This window comes from Cuculus canorus, chromosome 2 (genome assembly GCF_017976375.1).
Source record: "Cuculus canorus isolate bCucCan1 chromosome 2, bCucCan1.pri, whole genome shotgun sequence".
NCBI classification, from domain to species: Eukaryota; Metazoa; Chordata; class Aves; order Cuculiformes; family Cuculidae; genus Cuculus; species Cuculus canorus.
In genome coordinates, this window is record NC_071402.1 from 101688451 (window position 1) to 101711676 (window position 23226).

Sequence of the window (23226 nt, forward strand, 5' to 3'; positions counted from 1 at the left end):
GACTTTTCTGAAGAGTCTCATATGAGCAGAAAGATGGGTGACAGTAAATTTGATCACTGCATCACACCAACATTCAACTTTTTGAGGATTTTATAATGCTATACATTATTGCAATGTATGTGCAACTAGGAAATATAAAACCCCTCAAAAGCTCAAAAGTTTAAGTGAAATTGGAATTGCTCGAGGGCTACTGAAATGTGGAAGTAAAGTTTTTAACTGTTTTTTTTTCTATTTCATACTATAATTAGACTGCAGTGTGTTCAGCTGAGGTATGTTAGCACAAAAATAGAGAATAATGAGGAGCAGTTGCTAGTTCACAAAAGGTGATCTCCTATTGATGGGCATTACTAGATCCTAGAGTGGCTGGGGAAAGGAGAGCTTAAATATTTCTTGTGCTATACTAAGTATATAGCCCTAAGCAACACTAAATGCTAGAGAAAAAAAATTCATCGCCATGACTATACAGAAATACCCATTGCTTTAACTATGCACGATACATACCCCACTGCATTTCTGTAACCACTGAGTTCCAGAATAACTATGTACAAAATTGTAACAAAAAGCAGGAGAATCATTTTTGGCAAGGAAGATACTCGTAGAAATATTGCCAGGGTGAGAGTCCCCACCACACAAGAAAGAAAAGCATAGTGGGCTGTGTCACATGGAAGTTCATTCATTGTTTTATTTGTTCCACCAGGAGAAATGATAACTATTGAACTGCTGGAATTCGTATTCCAAACCCAAGGCATACAGCCAACCTAGAAAACGCAGGAGAGGAGAGAAAAGGAGAAAGTTAAATGTGAAATAAACAACACGCAGCTGCTACGGGCCTTACCGTAGTTAATCTACAGTTGGGAAAATATGGTCATGGAGATCCCATCCTGCTTACTGCTCTAACAAAATTGCTCTCGTTTTCCTGTAATGCCTTACTCAGTTTTAGGTGGGAGACACTGATTGTTTATTAGATGCCAGTAAGGCCAACTAGATAAAGTCTGGGTTTAGTTGAATAGTTTCAATAGTGCTCAAAACCAAGAGTTCCTCAAGCCAACATATTCCTGCAAAATTCAGGAACTTGTGTAAACTTTTATAGGGCTATGCAGGTGAGAAATGATTTTGCACAAAGCACAGAAAGAAATGTGTTTGTTTTATTGACCCTTCAAATCCTATGAATTTTATATTTTTTAAATAAAGTTTAATGTGTATCCTATGGGAAATTTGAGGAAATTTAACCTGTCTTCCAAAAGCAATGTCACGTACATATCTTGGAACTGTTACCCAAGGAAGAGAGGAATTTTTTGCAAATAGTCCAAGTCCCTAGAGCTTCAATTTGAATTGCACTCCAACCTTCACACTTTACAAAGGGAGAAGATAAGAGTTAGCACAAACAGGGTGAGTGGGATGGTAGTGTGAAATTGATTTTAACAAGCACTACCACATAAACCCTGCCCTGTACTTAAGCTTCTATTTTGAAGTGTGTTATTAGATCTTTTTTTCCCATGTTAACCACTGATAATGAAATTTTATACCACGCTGTAAAATAACTGACAACCTGAAAGGTGATTAAGCAACATATCTTACCGGTGGTTGTAGTCATTTAAAAAGATGAGACACAGGAGATAAAATGTGAATTAAACATAGAATGGCTAACATTAGGAAATGAGATGTGAAAGAGCAAAATGAAAAATCCATTTAATGTGATTTTTTTCAATATCCTTAAAAATACTCTTCACACTGAACTCATGCAAAAACACAGGAATGCATGGGGGCTTCAGAAATGATGTGCAATACATCCAGGAAAACACCATCTGCTCTACAAATAAGAGTGAAATCTCAACATCCTACTCCTCTGCTAACTGAGGAGTAGGGCATTATTTTGCAGAAACCAATAATTTCTGCTGATTAAACATTTCTCCTAAGCATTTCAATGGTTACAGCCTATTCTTTTGCTCAATAAAGCATAAAGTTATATTTGTGATTTATTCTAAGTTCTAATTGAACGATTACTGCCTTTTTGGAGGCCAAAACTTCTGAATCCTAATCTGCCTTCTCTTACTGATGTTCAACACTGCCCTAGGCTTTCTGATGTCTGTTTCTTATTTTCACCAGCTTTAAGTGGCAATAAAGGTGCTTGTTTCATTTGGTCAAAGTAAGTGTCACATCTATGGGGGCTGGTCCATAAAGGTTCTGGCTGCCATACAGATACACAGAATTTGCTGAGATGCTAGCTAGCCTGGAGGCACTGCACATTTCTATGCATTTTGGCCTTATATGCACATTAAGAACCACATTTGTGTCTGTGCTATTAGGGCTGTGTGTTACGCAGCTGATGTTCAGGAATCCACAGAAATATCTGAATGTCAGTAGTTCTTGTTACCTCTCAGGATACTGGAATTCACATTAAAGGGATACTCTGCCCATTCAGTTCATGGGGACCAGAGTGGTAGATGTTTTCTGAGCAGGTCCAGGGATGAGTGAATATACAAAATACAAAATAAAGGGCTTGGCATCCCAGTTAGCACTGTGAATTTCTCATGAAATTACTGTCTTCCTATCTGTCAGAACACATTGCCTAACTCCTGCAGAGAGGCACGATTTGAGACATCTGCCTTCTCAGCATTTCCAATTGTGTTTAGCATGCTATTTTTGTGTGGATTCTTTCCTTCAGGTACCTTAACATGTCTAATTCACTAGTATTTGCAGCCAAAATACTGAAATTGAGTATTTTCAAATTGACAAGACAACTAAATGTTAAATACTTAAGTGGAATTTTAAATCCTATTTGACAGTCAAGTCCACCATGTGGAACTAACTGCTAATCCACAGTAAAAGAAACTAAACTTTCAGAAGCTTTGAGCAAGTTCTTTTCATACAAGAGAAGCTTCCTAGGCATCAGGTGTGAATGGATCATATAAGTACCACAGTGCAAGCACCTCTTCTCATTACCCAGTACTGTCTGTATTTTAAGTTCTCATTACCTTCTCTAATGTGCCTGGAGTAAAAATATCTTTGTTACTACACAGAAATATGTTCTATAAGTTGCATATAGAAATAAGTAATGCTGTTTTAAACCATGCCTTATCTGTCACAAAATATTTACTGTTGCGCTGGTAAGCAAGTTGAACACTGAAAAATGGTTTTCCTTTAAAAAGCATGACATCGGCAGATGATATGATACTAAGGTTTGATATAAAAATTTCTACAGGTGTTGACTAGTTATTGTCTGTGTAATTTGCTAATAGCTTTGCCATTCCTAACTAAACACTCTGACTCAGGGCAGTGAAAGTTCAAGTCATACCAAGGGCTTTAATTTTGAAGAAACATAGTAAGTGAGTATGAATAATAAAAAGAGTAGGAATTCACTAAACGAGAATATGGTACATGTTTAACAGATACATACCAGTTTATTCTTTAAACAGAACACTAAATTAAGTGATACTTGAATTAAACACTCACCACACATCCTTGAGCCACGGAATATATTAAGATCACAATAAAAATACACAAAATGGTACGAATTTGTATCGTCAGGCACCCTGGAAAACACTAAGGAAGAAAAAAAAGATTTACATATAAATATTTTAAAATATTTTTAAAGGAGTGTTGTTATTTTTCAGTAGTCTATAAAAAGAAGTAAATAAGAGACATGGAAAACTTGCCTGCACTGCAAATTATGAAACAAGCAGTTATTATTGTGTACATATGTTATAATGGTAATTGATTTTTTGGGGGTAATAAATGTGAAATTATTTATTACTATATACTATTTCGCACTATAATTAAAACTCTTTGAAAGGTTAGTAGGATGTCTGCTCGTAAGTCAAATAATAAATTAGGATGGCATTTGATTTTGTTCCCATAGGGAAAATATCCAAAGCATCTTTTGCCTTGCAAATTATCGGCTACAACTAAGTGATCCAAGAGAACATATTGTGGTAGCATAGAACTTTGGAGTGGTATTTATGTCTTATGCTATAACAATCATGTTGAATGCCAGGGTAGTTTTAATTAACAGAATTAATTAAAAATATTGAATTTGCCAGAGCAGAAAGAGCAGCAGAGAACAAAAAAATCTTGTGGAATGGAGTCTTGCAAATCTCTTGCTGATCTCCATTTTTACCCCAATTCCATCATTGCTGTGCAGTGCTTGCTGCTGTGAGCAAATATGAAGCCAGTGACAGCAGGTGAGAGAGGAAGGATAAGTTTGTCAGGTTCTAGTACTGATGCTTGTTCCAGTCATACTGGTTTCAGGGAAAGCTGCTTTCCTTCTGTTTCCTCTTGCATTAGGAACATTTGGGCCATCTATTATGTATTGGATCCACAATACATACTTCTTCCAGTGACTTCGAGGGGCATTAATCAACTCCAGGAAACAATTATACTTAAAGGGGAAAAAGTCCTGTGAGGGCTTAGACTTCGGAAGAAATGGACCTAGCAAACAGCTTATTGTTGTATGAAAGTCACTAGTCCTGAACAAAAACAGTTGACTTCATAGGTATCATCACATCAAAAGCATTGCTTTCAGCAGGCAACAAGGTCCCTATAGAAAACAGCTTCTGTGGCCTTGGCACAACAGAAATTGGCAATGTACAGGAACTCCTCACCTTTCTCTCACATATGCAGAGACATTTCCCCTGTATTTGTGACCACAAATTAAAAGCTTGAGATAGTTATAGGTGAATCAACCTCATCTGGGCTGTGAAACCAGAATAAAGCAATTACAGAAAAAATAAAAAAACATGTGTGATCTGCAAATACGTTCTGGCTTCAGCATCAATTAAGTCAAACATAATATTAATAGTAGATTGATAGAAGCACATTGAGGACCTGAGTTAATTTGCTACACCAGAAACCAGTTTAACTATTAGCAACAGTGAAATATATTAGAATACCTGAGCTGTAGCAACTTTAGTAAAAGAGTGAGAACAAACCCCAAGAATTCTAAGAATCTAACTTTGAAACACCGCGTCTCAGGGGAGGGTATATAGCACTGTCCAAAATTACAGTATGAAAAAAGAGATAGACTATTCATCATTTAGTCATCATTATTATGCAGTTCAGTTTGGAAAGAACCTCAAGGGGCTCAAAAGATGAACTCATGGGGAAGATGACAGGCCTGGCTGACCAGGGGGCTTTGTTTGGGACTAAGGATAAAGAGGACAGTCTACCACTTCCAGAAGCAGGGGCAGGGAACTCCAGAAGAGTACAGGGATCTCATTAGGTTAGGTAGAAAGAAAATCAGAAAGGAAAAACCCAGCTAGAATTCAATCTGGCCACTGTTGTAAGAGATAACAAAAAATGTTTTTACAAATATATTAACAAAAACAAGAGACCCAAGGAGAATATCCAGCCTTTATTGGATGTGGGGGGGAACATTACCACCAAGCATGTGGAAAAAAATGAGGTATTTAATGCCTTCTTTCCCTCAGTCTTTAATAGTCAGACCAGTTGTCTCCAGGGTACTCAGCTTTCTGAGCTGGAAACAGGGACGCAGAGCAGAACAAACCCCTCATAGCAGTTAGCAACATGATATGGCACCTGGATACTCACAAGTGTATGGGGCTGGATGGGATACACCCAAGAGTACTGAGTGGTTGAAGGGGCTTGCCAAGACACTCTCCATCATTTATCAGCAGTCCTGGATAACGGGAGGTCTGAGATGATTGGAGCCTTGCCAATGTGTTGCTAATCTACAAGAAGGTCCAGAAGGAGGATTCAGGGAACTACAGGCCTGTCAGCCTGGCCTTGGTGCTGAGGAAGATTATGGAAAGGTACATCTTGAGTGTGCTTATCGGGCATGTGGAGGACAACGAGGAAATCAGGCCCAGCCAGTATGGGTTCATGAAAAGCAGGTCCTACTTGACCAACCTGATCCACTCTATGACCAGGTGACCTGTCTCGTGGATGAGGAAAAGGCTGTAGATGTTATTTACCTTGGCTTCAGTAAAGCCTTTGAAACAGTTTCCCACAGCATTCTCTTGGAGATGCTGGCTGCTCATGGCTTGGACAGGTGTACTCTTGGCTGGACCGCCGAGCCCAGAGAATTGTGGTGAAGAGAGCTATATCCAGTACATGGCCACTGTTCCCCAGGGCTTGGTATTAGGGCTGGTTCTACTTAATACCTTTATCAATGATCTGGAGAAGGGGATCGAGTGCACCCTGACTAAGTTTGCAGAGAAGTCCAAGTTGGCAGGAGTGTCAATCTGCTTGAGGGTAGGAAGGCTCTACAGAGGGATCTGTACAGGCTGAATTGATGGGCCAAGGCCAATTGTATGAGGTTTAACAAAGCCAGTTGTCAGGTCCTGCACTTGGACACTTGCTACAGCCTTGGGGAAGAGTGGCTGGAAAGCTGCCTGAAGGAAAAGGACTGCGTTTTGCTTGACAGCTGGCTGAATATGAGCCAGCAGTGTGCCCAGGTGGCCAAGAAGACCAATAGCATCCTGGCTGGTGCAAGAAACGGTGCGGCCAGCAAGAGTAGGGAATTAATTGTCCCCTTGTAATTGGCACTGGTGAGGCTGCACCTTGAATATGGTATTCAGTTTTGGGTCCCTCAGTACAAGAATGTCATTCACGCTGGGCGTGTTCAAAGAAGGGCAACAAAACTGATGAAGGGTCTGGAGCACAAGTCTTATGAGGAGTGGCTGAGCGAACTGGGACTGTTTAGTCTGGAGGAGTCTGAGGGGAGACCGTATTGTTCTCTACAACTACCTGAAGAGAGGTTGTACTGAGACGTGTGTTGGTCTCTTCTTCAAAATAATCAGTGATCTGGATGAGGTTGTAGTGAGGTAGGCATCAATCTCTTGTCCCAAGTAACAAGTGATAGGATGAGAGGAAATGGTCTTGTTGCACCAGGGGAGGTTTAGACTGGATATTGTGAACATTTTCTTTATTGTAAGAGTCAAGCACTGGAAGAGGTTGCCCAGGGAAGCGGTGGAGTCTTCTTCCCTGGAAGTGTTCAAAATCATGTAGTTCTGGCACTTCTGGACATGGTTTAGTAGGCACAAGCTGACTGTGGGACTTGATCTTAGAGGTCTTTTCCAACCTCAATGGTTCTGTGAAAAGTACTGTTTGCCTTGACCCTAAAACATTAGTGTGTGCTAATAGCAATGCTGATTAACTAACTGTGCAGGTGTTTTGTCCTGACATTTCTCTGAAAAGACTAGATTTATATTAAGCCACTACAGATTTATTTCATCAGAAAAGTAGTCTGTAGATTCTTTATTCTGGTCTGGCAGATAGTTCTCTCCTACCAAATGTTCTCCTGCTTCGTTACTGCTGTGAAAATGTAATGCAGGAGAATTAATAATTGCTAAAGGTTTTGAAAAGGCCAAAGGCTGCACATGCAAAACACTGTGCTTTACCATCAAAACAGCTGCTGCTTTGTCAGGAAAAGTTTTGAAAACAGAGGGGAAGTTAGCAGGACTTTACACCCAGATACTAGTCAGAACAGAAGGGAGAACTAGTGTGCTGTAGTCAGAAAGCTGAACATGTCAGGTTAAAGAGCTGTTTATCTGAACACTATAGAATGATTCAGTAGCTTGTGGTAGGTGTTTAGGCAACACAAAGCAAAAAAAAGACAAAAAGCACAGCATTAATGGCACTGAATGCAATATTGCTGTAATGATTATGCATAGACACCAAAAGGAAGAATGATCATAAAATCTTAAATCACTTACTTGTACTCGCGTGACATGTAGGTACATAATACAAGCCACTAGGAAGCATATGCAGAACACCAGGAGAACAAGAACTACGGTACTCCTACAATGAAAACACAAGAGTAGTAAAGCAATGCTACTTGGTAGCAGATGAGAACAAACAGCCTGGTCCTCCTGAAACAGTATTTTGGATGAATAATGGAAGATTTCCCCATCACACTTATTGTAATACTGTCACAGAGGAAATTGTACAGTGAAATGCACTGCTCTCAAGTCTAAGAAATCAGTAAATCCTCTAGTATATGGTGCCCACTCTGACCTCGGCGACGAGATCAGAGCAATTCCATCCTTTTGAGAGTTCCTCAATGATTAGAAAAATCTCAGGTTTCACAAATTTGCTGTAATAATTCTTTTAAAATTCATCTTCCCTCTCCTTATCTGTCAAAATAAACTTGCTCTTGATAAGAAGAGAGGTGCAGACCAAGCACTTTCCTCCTCCAGAAAATCTGTGTGATTGGAACAGTACCTTATGGATGTGAGTGAGCTGGCAAAAATTGTTCCACCAGTGCTGGTGCTTTGATTTATGCTCCGGGACAGCCTGGCCCCAAGGCAGCTATAGAACCAGGGCGGAGTGACAGCAGCATAACATGATCTTCACACCTTCTTTTCTAGTCTTATGAGAAAAACTGAGTGAGTCCAAAAGATGTGAGCCCTGGCTGCAGGCATATATGTATCTGTGCCCTTGACCATCACTGGGGAAAGATTGCTTATATAGGGTTTATAACAGTAGGAGAGAAAAGTGCAATTGTTATGCTGTAGAATTGCTCAGTATTGGGCTTGATTTCAAATTCAGGTCACAATTCCTACTAATACATAAACAGGGAAAATTCTGTGGTGTGGTACATGTATCCAGGATGGTGAGGTGACTTTAGATGCTGTCAGTGTAAATTCTGAATACAAGTATTAACAGACAGCAGGGTCTCCTGTGTTTTTAGAAAACTGCCTTGTATTCAGGATGGTAGTATGCTAGAAAATATGCAGGGGACAAGATTGCAACACCATCTTTTAAGGCAGCAATAGCCAACAACTGACACCAGTGCTGAGTGGGACCCTGACAGAGATTTGGGTTCACACCAGTAATAAAAAGCTACGTTGTTTTTTAAAAATAAATCCATCATAAGACATCGTAAAAGGTTTATCGTCAGGGCTTTTAGTGGCTATACTGCATGTTTGCCTCCATAATTGGACAGCTTAGCTTGACAGGAACATGGCATTACTTTCATCAACTCCATCTGGGGATATAAAATATGTCTTTAGCCGAGAAGCTGTTTTGGTCAGATGATCATAGGAATTGTGAGAATGTCAAGTCCATTGCTTTCTGTGTATTTATGAAGCAACTAGCTTTCTTACAACATTTTCTAGACTCTAGGTTTCAAACCTTGCTCTTGGAACATTGTGATACATGTCAAACACCATTATAATCACTTCTCTCATTATAGTAACACATTACACTTCTTGTCTTGGCTTTTGCATTTTCTTGTCATACTTATAACTACTTTGGCAATGGAAAGAGAAACTTAAATCTGCAAGTTCTGTGGAGAGAGGAGATTTCTAAATACTCCCAAAGTTTTAGTCTAGCTCATGATTGGCTTTACTAACTAACCCAGTTATGAACAAGTCCATCTTTGTGGCCTTTGGTGGCCGTGTTCTGCTGGACCTTGTGCATCTGTCAGATCACAGCTTATACTGAATCTCTGTCCAGTTGTTTTTTAAGTGACAGTACTACTTGGAAAGGTTACTAACTACCATATAATATGATTCTTGGATATTAATTTTTGTTTCAACTACACTAATACTCTTTGTCTCTCCTTGTTCTAAACTGCCATGTATTGCAGCTGGGCTATACTTCAGAAGTAGGTGAAAGTTATTAACTATGCTCTAATTAGTCAACAGAGGTTGTTAGTCTGGAAATTATATGATTACTGCAAATGAATTTGAATTCTTCAAATGAAAGGTATCATATAGCAAATTTACGTGTTGAGAGAGATTTAAACATGGCAAAGCCAGCAGCAACATTTAATCGATGCAGTTCGGCAGCAGACATGCTAAGTGACTGGAAGAAGGGTAATGTGCCCATTTTTAAAAAGGGTAGAAAAGACGACCCTGGGAACTACTGACCTGTCAGCTTCACCTCTGTGCCTCGGAAGATCATGGAACAGATCCTCCTAGAAGAAATGCTAAAACACATGGAGGATGTGAAGGTGATTAATGGCAGCCAGCATGGCTTCACTAGGGGCAAGTCCTGCAAGACCATATGCTTTCTATGATGGGGTAACCACAGCAGTGGACACAGCTAAACCAATAGATGTGATCTATCTGGACTTCTGTAAAGCCTTTTACGCCATCCCCCACAACATCCTTCTCTCTAAACTGGAAAGATATGGATTTGATGGGTGTATGGTTTGGTGGATAAGAAAATGCTTGGATGGTCATATTCAGAGACTAGTAGTTAATGCTCAAAATCCAGATGAAGATCCATGACAAGTGGTGTCCCTCAGGGGTCCATACTGGGACTAGTGCTGTTTAATACCTTTATAAGTGATATAGGCAGCGAGATTGAGTGCATCCTCAGCAAGTTTGCTGATGACACCAAGCTGAGTGGTGCTGTTGCCACACCAGAAGGATGGGATGCCATCCACAGGGACCTGGACAGGCTGGAGAAGTGTTGAACCTCATGAGGTTCAACAAGGCCAAGTGTATGGCCCTACATCCGGGTTGGGGCAATCCGTGATTTCAATACAGGATGGGGATGATGTGATTGAGAGCGACTCTGCAGAAAAAGACTTAGGGATACTGGTTGATGAGAAGCTGGACATGAGCCAGCAATGTGCGCTTGCAGCCCAGAAGGCCAAATGTATCCTGGGCTGCATCAAATAAGTGAGGCCAGAAGGTCAAAGGAGGTGATTCTGCGCCTCTGTTCCTCTCTTGTGAGACCTCATCTGGAGTACTGTGTCCAGTTCTGGAATCCTCAACATGAGAAGGATATGGAACTGTTAGAACGAGTCCAGAGGAGGGCTACAAAGGTGATCAGAGGGCTGGAGCACCTCCCATATGAGGACAGGCTGAGAGAGCTGGGGTTGTTCAGCCTGGAGAAGAGAAGGCTCAGAGGAGATCTTATAGCAGTACCTAAAAAGGGGCCTACAAGAAAGCTGAGGAGGGATTGTTCACAAAGGCTAGTAGTGATAAGACAAGGGGCAATAGGTATAAACAGGAGAACAGTAGATTTAGACTTGACAGAAGGAGGAATTTCTTCACCATGAGGGCGGTGATGCACTGGCACAGGTTGCCCAGTGAAACTGTAGCTGCCCCATCCCTGCAGGTGTTCAAGACCAGGTTGGGCGGGGCCTTGGGCAGCCTGATCTAGTGGGAGGTGTCCCTGCCCACGGCAGGGGAGGTTGGAACAAGATGATATTTAAGGTCCCTTCCAACCCAAACTATTCTATGATTCTATGATTAATGTAAAAAAGGTGTTTCTCTTAGAAACAATAGAATATAGCAGCAAGTATTATTCTGACTGGGGATTTGTGAATAAAAAAAGATGAGAATTTAAACTGGGATTTTTAAAAGCATTATCCTGTGGCCAGTTCTATTCCCATGAAAATCCTGATAATTAGTAAAGATGAGTGAAGCTTATTTTGAATATTTTGATGTACTTATCTGAAATAGCTTATTGCTAATAGTTTTTATACCTTGAACACAGTTATACATACTTATTATAGCCGCTAGATTTGAAAGTGAAGTCTAATTATTTTTTTCTTTAGTTAGCATTCACAAAGAATTGAAGAAATATGAAGTAATCACTAAACTATATCACACAACAGTAGGCACGAGACACCCCTCAAGTATATCATGAGCAGTTCGTTATGTCTGTTTCAGTGCAGCCAAGGTCTGACTGCAACTCAAGGGGGAGTGGCCATAAATTTGGGTTGAAAAGCAGGATGGATACTTCAGTACCTAGTTCCCGTTAAGCTCTGTACATTTCTGTCTATGTTGCTATCAATACCTGAACTATCTCATTCAAAGCCAGAACAAATACATGTAGAATAGCCGCAGTAACATCTTTGTTTGTACTGCAGAAAAGATTTAAATAAGTTCAGCAGATTTCATTTTTTTTGTCTTCTACGTGCATTCTTCCACGAAAATTCTTCTACTGTGCAGTATGCTTGAAGATGTTTTGCTTTGAATTATAAGTGCAAAAGATAGAAACTTACTGTGGTATTATTAGAAGGTAGACAAGGCCAAATAAGGCAGCTAGAATTAGTGAGAGAACTACAGCACTGGTGAAGTACTCATCCTGAAGCTGGTGATACTGTTAAAGAAAGGAAGAAATAAAGACAGAGTTATTTCATACACACTCAGCCACCCACACTTGTCTGTTGTCAGTAAGAAAGAACCAGAGCCTAAAATAAAACAAGACCTACTCATTTTCACAAGCATACAAATAATTATTGTTTACTTCCCATGAAAAAATGATGAGGCAAGTCTACACAACACCTTCCTTGACAGCCTTCTGTTTCAGCTGCTCCTGTTGGCCTAGCTGGTTAGTTCTTACCCTGTAACTAGGCAAATCTGGGTGCAGCTAGAATATAAGTTTATCTTTTGGAGCAAAAACAATTCAACCATTTTGAATCAGAAGGAGGTAGCATTTCCTCTTCTCAACTTCCTAATCACAAATAAAGACCACACTTGGTGCTAAATTCAAGGAGTCCTGCCACCTCGAATACTCAGGGCAGGACACTAACAGGTGGGCTGGAGGTAGCTGCTAATCAGACACAGGGGCTCAGCTTTGAGCATTTACTGCTTCTTATTCCACTGACCCACAGTCATTACATCAGAACACGCTTCAGGGGTAGAAATGCACAAGTATTTTCTGGGAAATATCCAAATTTCAATCCAAAGTCCTCCAAAACTGTTTTATTCTGAAAGAAAACAATTACAGTCAAATACGAATTCACTGTGGGAACTTGAAATCAAAGTTAATGCTCAAGACTTTAAAAAAATAGTCTAACGTGGCACATAGCCTTCTGACTTGAAACAGTTGTGACATGAAATCTTAGACTATGAAGTGACTCAAGGTGGGAAAACTGCCAAATCAATAAAAAAAATCATATCACTTTTGCTTTTTCAAACACATAAACCAAAGTATTTTATTTTTTTTATTAAATCAGTGTATATTTACAAACAAAAATAAGGTAGAAAAAAATAGCTCCATTATGTTAGCTTATATGCATGCTCTATAAGTCCAGAGTTAAGTGCACTGCCTTGAGCACAGTCACACTGGCATAAGATTGCAACCTGGCCCAGAGATTTAAGATTTTTTTATATTATCTAGCATTGATGGGATCAGAACTTATCAGGATACCTATGCAGAGGGAAGCATCCTCCTGTCATTAATGCTTCTCCAGAGCAGTTGAGTTAGTTGGCAGCCACATTGCCATGAGACAGCATCAAACAGGTGATGAAGGTGAGGCAGTTTGGAGAGGCCAAAACACAGGTTGTATAACTATACGGGGGAGGAACTTGATGAGTAGAAAGTTATCGATCTTTGTTTTTATTCCCTTCAGTGCTTGGAATAAGGTGGAGATAATGTCTCCTTCTTAACTGAGTGACAGTCCAGAGGATTAGTACAATTTAAATATTGCCTAAAACCAAATAAAACCCCGATGCTAGTTGGCTCACGGTCAGTGAAATCAGTAAAAATAACTTAAGAAACCCTTACTTTATTTTCACGCTCAATTTGCTTATACTTCAGGGTAATGAAGTTCAAGTCAGCCATCTCAGACTCAGTTTGCCGGGCCTCTATCAAACGACTGATGTATCTGTTTACTCGAGTTCCTGGAGTGTTGTATACAACATTGGTAGAAAAAGAGGAACGATTCCTGAGTTTTTCAGAGGCTGTCCTTAATGCTCTCCTCTGTAGCACAGATGAAGAAAGAAGCATATATTTTATTAACATTGAATTTTTCCTTTGCTATTCATATATTCTCAAACTCACAGCCAGAATGAGGAATTCATTAAGCAGAGCAACGACAAAAGACAGAGATCTTTTCTCCATGTGATTGCCATCTTTTAAAAACTCCTTAGCCCAAATCTTCATCTCACTAAAATCAACAAGAAAACCCCCTCTGCATTCCAGGATTTCAGTCCTCATCTATAAAAGTTCTCTTCACATACTGTCCTGACACTTCTCTGCCCCCTAGGAAGTAATAATTTTAATCCCAATCAGTGTGACTTTACCTAGAAAAGTAGTACTTTTTTCTTGGTGGAAGACACAGAGCTCTGGACATCTTGAAGACAAGATAACCAGGCTCTTAATGATACAAGACAAGTCCTATTGTCCAAGACTGTCTAGGTAACAGTATATATTTTGAAAAGATAATTTTCCTTAACCTCTTGCACAATAACCATATGTGACTTCAGAGGGTTAGTGGATCTGAAATCTCAGATGTTCCTATCTTTAACTCATCCAAGTAGCTCTCTTGTTAAGACCTCTTGGGTATGCCTTGGGTATGTCTTGTTAAGACCTCTTGGGTTGCAGACCCAGATGGAGCAGTCCAATAAATTATCAGAGCTAACCTGTGCCTCACTGGGGTTAATTACTCCATGGACTCAGATGACAAGAGGATCACTCATAGTGCAAAATATTTATCACAGAGCATATCTGAAAGGGATTTTAGACAATCTGCCCCATTTTTCACAGAGAGCACTCAGAAGACTGTGAGTAGCCTCTCAGCAACACTGGTAGTAACTTTTAGTATTGTAATCTAAACCATTACAGCTATGTCTGCATTAACATGACTTCCCAGGTCCCAGCACACTGAAAGGATCAGGGCTTTCACAAAATATTCTCGTAGATCAGCACATTTTTGAACATAGAGTGAGGAAGATGTAGGCCAATCTTGTAAAAGAAAAAATAGTCGCCTAGACGCACACTGAGCAGGAAGAGACATCAATTGAACATCCTTTTCACCTCACAAGGGGTCAAGATTTACTTCCCAGGAGAGGTCTGACAATCCAGCTCAGGTTAGTAATACTGTTTTATCTAACATCTGCAGAATTCAAGAAAGCAATTCAAAACATTATGGAATGATAAGTCCACTTAGGGATAATGATAATCTTGGCTCAAGACAGAATCAGTAGAGTCAGTCAGCAAGCTGTTAGAAAAGCACACAAAAATTCTCTCTTCAGAGCCGTCAGTACTTAACAACCCAGTCTTTAAAAGCTATTCTACAAAATACCATTTTAAACCAGATGTTAAAAAGAGGTGGTGATCACTATTTAAGTAGTTCTGCAGAAATGGCAGTTTCTTGTTTGTTCCACAAGAAGCACTTCTTATGAGATCCTCATCAGTGAACAAACAGTGCACTACAGCAGTTCACTAGTCCTCCTACCTTATGTTATATGTATATTACACCTGAATGCTTACTAACAACGCAAAAGTTTAACTTCTGACTGATACCTTGAATGAATCTTAGGAAAGATAGAAAAACTTTCCAAGCCCTCTTTCACTGTCTATATGCAGAGCATAGGTTATGCCAGGATTAAACAATTATGAAGCTACTTGAGACATTTTTCTTCTATTAGATCCCATTACTACTTGTCTGTGGTGTAAAATTGCTCTGACATGAACAAAAATCTTGTGGACATAGATGGATTAACGCTTTCAAATTAGCCATAACAGAAATCTTAAATTGCCAGCCAAACAACAATTTTAAAGGTTTCTAAACAGAGATAAACTTATTCTCTTGTAGGAGACATTTGTCCCACAAGATTGTAGGGAAACTGAGTGCATTCAGGAATATTGTTGGGAAGATACAATTTTGCTCTTTCTAATTGGTTAACATATGTACTGCTTATGGTGCAGCAGCAAGTACATCTTTGGCCATTTTTTATAATGCAATTCTAAGGCCATATCATAATAACAGGGGTGAGGAAAACAGCATTTAAAAAATGTTTCTATGCTTTAAAATCTGGAATGACAGTAGATTATGGGAGTCATTCTGATATATGGACTAAATTATATAATCTATTCTGCCATTCTGAAATAGAATTAAAGTTACTTCACTTAATCAAAACCTTTGATTCTTACATGTAATTATTTTCACTAGGTCTTTTATTTTTATCTCTATTATCATTTCACACAATAGACTTACATATAGACAATCAAGATCCAGCATTTTATATTTCTTAGAAATTAAATAAATAACTGCATGTTACAATAACATGCTGCCTTCAAAGCCTTTATAGCCACATCTTGTTTTACATGACTTGAGGATATCTCTGAAGAAACAATACAGTGTATTTATATTAAAATCATGTATCATGCTCCACAACATTTAGTATTAGGTACAAAAACTCTGAACAACTGTTTAAGTTAAAGGTAGCATTGTCAAACTTCCCTGCAATTTTGAACAGGTCCCTAGCAAATCCAGATCATATACGACCATATTTATACATACATCAACAAGAAAAGGAGGACTAGGGAGAATATTCAGTCCCTGTTGGATGCAGAAGGAACAACAGTGACAGGGCATAAGGACAAGGCTGAGGTACTTAATGCCTTCTTTGCCTCAGTCTTTAATAGCAAGGAAAGTTGTTCCCTCTGTGTACAAACCCAGGAGTTAGAGGAGCAGAATGAGGCTCCTATGATCCAAGAGGAGGAGGTTAGAGACTTGCTTGCCCACCTAGACACCCAAAAGTCTATGGGGCCGAATGGGATCCACCCAAGAGTATTGAAGGAGCTGGCAGATGTCCTTTCCAAACCCCTTTCCACCACCTTCCAGCAGTTCTGGCTGACTGGGGAAGTTCCACTAGACTGGAGGCTGGCTAATGTTGTGCCCATCTACAAGAAGGGTTGCAGGGAGGATCTGGGGAACTACAGGCCTGTCAGTCTGACCTCAGTGCCGGGGAAAGTCATGGAACAGGTAATCTTGAGTGCTATCATGAAGCACATGCAAGAGAACCGGGTGATCAGGCCCAGTCAACATGGGTTTACAAAAGGCAGATCTTGCCAAACTAACCTGATCGCCTTCTATGACAAAATAACTCGACTACTGGATGGGGGAAAGGCTGTGGATGTAGTCTTCTTGGACTTCAGTAAAGCCTTTGACACAGTTTCTCAAAGCATTCTGCTTCAGAAACTGTCTGCCTCTGGCCTGGATGGGCGCACACTCTCCTGGGTTGAAAATCGGTTGGATGGCCGGGCCCAGAGAGTGGTGGTCAATGGAGTTAACTCCAGCTGGAGGCCAGTCACAAGTGGGGTTCCTCAGGGCTCAGTACTGGGTCCAGCCCTGTTCAAGGTCTTTATCAATGACCTGGATGAAGGCATTGAGTGCACCCTCAGCAAGTTTGCAGATGACACTAAGCTGGGAGGATGTGTGGATCTGCTGGAGGGTAGGGAGGCTCTGCAAAGGGATCTTAACAGGCTGGACGGCTGGGCTGAGGCCAATGGCATGAGGTTTAACAAGGCCAAATGCCGGGTCCTGCACTTGGGGCACAACAACCCTATGCAGTGCTACAGACTGGGGGAAGAGTGGCTGGAGAGCTGTACAGAGGAGAAGGACCTGGGGGTAATGGTTGACAGCCGACTGAACATGAGCCAGCAGTGTGCCCAGGTGGCCAAGAAGGCCAATGGCATCTTGGCTTGTATCAGAAACGGTGTGACCAGCAGGTCCAGGGAGGTTATTCTCCCTCTGTACTCGGCACTGGTGAGACCGCACCTTGAGTACTGTGTTCATTTCTGGGCCCCTCACCACAAGAAGGATGTTGAGGCTCTGGAGTGTGTCCAGAGAAGACCAACGAAGCTGGTGAGGGGGCTGGAGAACAAGACTTATGAGGAGCAGCTGAGAGAGCTGGGGTTGTTTAGCCTGGAAAAGAGGAGGCTGAGGGGAGACCTTATTACTCTTTACAACTACCTGAAAGGAGGTTGTGGAGAGGAGGGAGCTGGCCTCTTCTCCCAAGTGACTGAGGACAGGACAAGGGGGAATGGCCTGAAGCTCCACCAGGGGAGGTTCAGGCTGGATATCAGAAAAAAATTCTTCACAGAAAGAGTCATCGGGCACTGGAACAGTCTGCCCAGGGAGGTGGTCGAGTTACCTTCCCTGGAGGTGTTTAAGGAATGGGTTGATGAAGTGCTTAGGGACATGGTTTAAGGGAGTATTAGGAATGGTTGGACTCGATGATCCAGTGGGTCCTTTCTAGCCTGGTGATTCTATGATTCTATATATGTACACAAGCCACATTGTAAATTAGTGCATATACTTCAAGGAATGTGTGTGTTACTTTTTTGAATACTCAAAGAACAGTACTAGTTCACAACTGGAAAGTCTTCTAGACAGCCAATTTCAAAGTCAAATCTGGACTTTCTGAAAGTCTTCACTGAAACTGTGTTTTAAAGGAACTAATGGAGTTTTCTCTTTTTCTCCCCTTTTTCCGCAGAAGAAGCACAAGCATATATAAAATCCAAAATATAAAAGTTAGAATACTTTCTGAAAGTTGGATTTAGATTGAATCTTCAATAAATGTACACTATTGGAAAAAAAAAATTGGAGCAATCAGTCAAGACGAATTGCCGATTGCAATGCACACGTGCCCTGCTTTAAAACGCTGGTGGAGTGACCTATGTAATATTGCCACCTGCTGGCAAAAAAACCGGAGTGAGCAACTCTCAGAAGTTTTTTCTCCATATGCTTCCGGTTACAACCACACACAGCGAAGAAAGTGAACTAGTCTACTAGTATGTAAAGCAATTCAGAATTACAACATGATAAGCCATTCAGGTAAGCAATTTTAACATTTGTATTACGTACTTCTGAATTTAGAATTTTTTTTGACTGATCATATGCCTTTCACTTTTTAGAGAACCATCTAGGAATAACAATTATTCTGTTAATTTGCATTTCCTGCCATCAGCTTCAGACTGTGATGGACTCGTAATGCAAAAGAACAGCTCTTGCAGAAAAAGCCTCAGAAACTACAATTCCTGAGAAGGAAGTCCTTAATGAAAGTCACATAGGCAACCGGTAGTGGCTTGTTCAAGAGTTGCTCCAAAGTTATGGCTTCTTATAATTAGGTATTGTCTTTACTAGGAGAAGGCTTTGGGCATTAAATAGCTCTAGCTCCAGCAAGAACCCAGAAACTCCTCCATCAGTTGGTCAGGTCACCCTGTATGTTCTCAGAGCAGGTCTGCTTGATGGAACTGATGCCCAAAAAGCATTGATAGATTACCTTATCGTCATCCTCACATGTCATGACATTGGAGAAAGGGATCTCTGCTTTGAACATCTTACGACAGTGCATGAGCTGAACGAGCAGGTAGCAGACTGTCTTGAACTTCATTCGTTTGGCAGGCTTAATGTCTGAGAGAATTAGCCCAGGAAATATCTGTTGGTCAGAAAAATAGTATTTTTAACTGTGTTATTACATTCCCATGCAGACAAACATATCTGCAGACATTTACACCATCTAGTGGTAGGAACAAAGCAATATTCTCATTAAGAAGCAATGTATTTCGATCAACATTGTCTGTTTGTAGATGAAGACCACTTCATCTTTTTAACCTGAGATATAAAGAACAGACAGCATTTAAACATATACTTAACATTTTGGGAACTGTTAGAAATGTAGACTATTAAAAAAGCATATAAATGACAAACTTATAAAGGAGGCAATATTTGTATTTCTTTAATGTTGGAATAAATTCTGGAAAAACATGAAAAATAAAGAGGAAATTAGCATTTTTATTAATTGATGTTAAAAAATAGCTTCGGCCTTTCTTTTTTTATTTCTTAATTTTGTTACCTCAGCTTTTGCTTTAAAGATACACTTATATACATGCCCTAAAATGAAGCTGTGAGACATTGAGGTTATATCTTACATCTTATTTCTTCAAAGCAAGAAAGTGCTATGGCACAGAGAAATGCTTTCAAAGGGCTGGATATAATTTATTCCTTTTACCACAAAGCTCCCAGTTCAGCAAGGACAAATATTTTCTTGGTCAACTTTTAAGCATGTATTTAACTCTTGCTGACTTTAAGAAACCCTTAGCACATGTTCAGATGCTTTCACAGATCAGAATAAGAGTGATCCTTTATTCTACCTTCAGTATTTATACAAATCTTATTTATGCTTCTGGCCTCTGGAATGTATAAAGCAGTGTTCATGGGACACGTGGAGGGACCCCATGCCACTACAGAACGGGAATTTAAGCTTGTAAAATTAATCTTTTCTGGAACAGCAAAATAAAGAAGCACAGAAGATTTCATCTCTAGATTTCCTAGATATAAAAGACAGAGCAAATCACACTCCAAAAACTTTATTCAAATACTCTAAAACCCACAAAGGTCACTGAGGATTTTCTGTCCAGTCTTCATAACAGTATGATTTACTAGAACAGTTTACATCATTAGTTCCACAATAAAGCAATAAAGAAGGAAGTAAACTGGAAGCATTTGTCTGATACATGTTTTCATGGGTACCTAAATTTAGAGAGTCAGGGCAAATGACACTGCTTATATTCTGAAAGGCATCAGGTGTTAGTTTGCTGTCCTGTTTAATGCATACAGCTATGCACTTACATTTTCTTGAGGATCAATGATACACCTTATTGATCTACCAATACCCTCTTTAGTTGGTTACACTGTGGCTATGAAACAGAAGAATGACTTTATAATTGCACACTTTTTATTGGCAGATACTTATCTTATAAACATGTGACAAGTTTGAAATGTGGAAAGGTGCCTATCTGTGCATAAGTGCTTTATTGTGCACTGAAAGGCTGACTGAAGACAGCAAGCATCACAAGCATTGCCATCAGCTGGAATCTAAAAGAACACTAGTGTATCTAATATGGAATCACTTGTGTATGTGATAGTTTAACAGAAGTCTCCATGAAGAGATTCCCAATATATACCCTTTCTTTTGAGTACTTTCTGGTAGAAGACTTACCGCTGTATCGCAATAACTGCATGACAGATACACAAGATGTACAAGGATATTCACATAGTTTATGTATTCCTAAGGACACCAGGTAGATAGATAGTTGTGAGACTTGAGAAAGGCAGATACAATCAGCTTTTGAGCTACCATTCACAACAACTACAACATACTTTTTGGACAGGTACTCCACTTACAGATTTTCTTAATGTACCCATAATTCCTCTAAGAAGTACTACATATTTCACTCCATCCCCTATTAAACTTTGCATGCAAAAAAAATTAGCAACTTTCTTGAAACTGCCTCCAGTTTTGCACTTTGCTTCTTTTTTTTTTCAGACACGGATATAAAAATGAAATATGCAAAAGTTTACAGACAGGTGGACCATATCTCAAGTGATCATTAGCTCTTTCTTTGTTCAATCCTTTCTCTATAGACATTGCATTACTTAGATTAACAACATAAGGTTTAGATCTCCATTAGATTGGCTGGAAAAGATGATCTTAAGTAAGTGCAGAGAACTACAGAAGCTGCCTGATGGCCTTCATTGTGGAAATGCCACAGTAAAGATGCAAGAGTGGCAAAGAATAGGCAGAATATTTTACTAGCAAAATTCTAGAAAGTATGACAAAGATAAGCACATGGGCATGACTATATCCTCCTTCAAGGATTTGAAGTCCCATGAGAATTAGACTAGTGCAAACTTCTTATAATAGGTGTGTTTCTGAGAACACTCTGCAACTTGAAAATTTGGAGTAGATACAGTTTGCCTCAGTCAGGGTGGCCCTGCCATCAACATGACTTTTCCTCGAAAACATATTTTCATGCAATTTCCCGACTATATCATCAAAGAAGAAGGGAGAACATTTTTAACTCATAAGATCAATTGCTCTTTTAATTTGTAAATCTTATTGGCAGATAATATATCAATTGTATATACCCTTTGTAGGCTGGAAATACAGGAGAGTTTTCCAGCTGTCTTGGGAGTCAAATAGAAGTTTTTCGGCTCGGTTCACTAAAAAAAAAGGAGTAGTGTGTCTACTTCTTGTCTCCTCATTACAAGAAAAACAGTGACAAACTGGAGTGAGTTCAGCAAAGGTCCACCAAAACAATTACAATTCTAAAGCATATACACATGAGAAGAATATGAAGTTATTCAGTTCATTTAGCTGGAAGAAGAGAAGGCTAATGGAGGCTCTAATTGTTGTCTTCAGATACCTAAGTAGTAGTTAGAGAGAAGACAGAGCCAGACACATCTCAAAAAATGCTCATAAAAAGCACAAAAGGCAATGAACTTAGGCTGGACCAAAGGAAATTTTTAGTTGATACAAAGCACAGAAGTTTTAATAGTGAGGATGATCATGTGCTGGAGCACGCTGTACAGAGAGGCTGTCAAATCCCCAGACAGGGAAACACTCGGCACTCACTCAGACGGTTACCCTGATCAACGTACAATTTCAAAAATGGATCTAACTGTGAAGCTGCCCCTGCTTTGAGGAGAGAGATCAAACATATGATCTTTAAAGGCCCTTTCCAAATTCAGCTATTGCGTGATGCCATGAAAACTCATGGAACACATACAGACGCTCTTCATCATGTCTGGTCAAGAACCTAACCACTCAAAGGACACTGTGATACACACAAGTAGGGTAGCTGTTCTCAGATCATCAGATCATCAAATTCATATATAGCTTTTTTATTCTTTTCAATCTAGTGGTTGCAGGATACATAGATTCTGCACTGAGACTGAGGATTTTCCATTCTGCTGTTACATATATAGAATAAAAAAAGTATCAAACAAAGGAATTCTCTTCCAGTTACATCTCATGAATGGTGTCCCTTTTTATTATTATATTTATAGCAGAACAATGCTTTTGACAGAGTGAACATCTGAGTGGATTATTTAAGTCATCTCACCTTCTGCTGTACATCTCTGGTAAAGGCAACAAAAGCATTAGTCTGTTAAAACACTCTTTAAAAAAACTTCAAAAAAAACAAAAAACCCAATCTCAATGTCTTTCACACTACCTTTTCTCTGAACTTGCTCCAGACCAGCATTATACAAAAGCTGGACTGCAGCACTCTCATTCCAGCTCGTTTTGTCAATGCATTTTACTTCCACACTTCTTTTTGACCCTTGGAATCATCTTTGATTCTGTGCATTGTTCATTTGCTTCATAATTTTGGGAAAGGTTGACTGTTTGCAGAGTTGGCAAATATGTTTAAGAGCTGAGATTTTTTATAAAAGCACTCTGAAAGCAGCCAGACTACAGCTTTGTGAGCATTTTAAGTATGCAGAAAACAAGCACTGATTAAAATTCTGGGAAAATACCCCAGTGTTTGAATCTCATATAATACTCTGCTAAGGGATTCACTGGTGCTTATCTGGCATTCTCAGAAACAGCAGCAGAATATTACTTTCCTGACTATATTCAATCGCAGTGCTTAAAATGGCATGGAAAAGAAGATTCTAATGACATTCAAATCACATTTACAGAAACCATAAATGCTGTAGAAATATGTCTGTTTGTGCAGACCAGCTGGCAAATACATTCAGGCTGGCAAATACCTTCAGGC

General features: G+C 39.6%; 1 protein-coding gene across 1 annotated transcript in view; it reads right to left on the minus strand.

Annotated features, from left to right (window-relative positions):
* The window catches only part of ADCY1 (adenylate cyclase 1), a 157685-nt gene that overhangs the window by 24842 nt on the left and 109617 nt on the right, over positions 1-23226 (minus strand). The window contains 6 exon segments of the mRNA XM_009568494.2: positions 502-758; positions 3454-3543; positions 7674-7758; positions 11927-12024; positions 13435-13629; positions 18942-19097. Of these exon segments, the coding sequence (XP_009566789.2) occupies positions 502-758; positions 3454-3543; positions 7674-7758; positions 11927-12024; positions 13435-13629; positions 18942-19097 (881 nt within the window).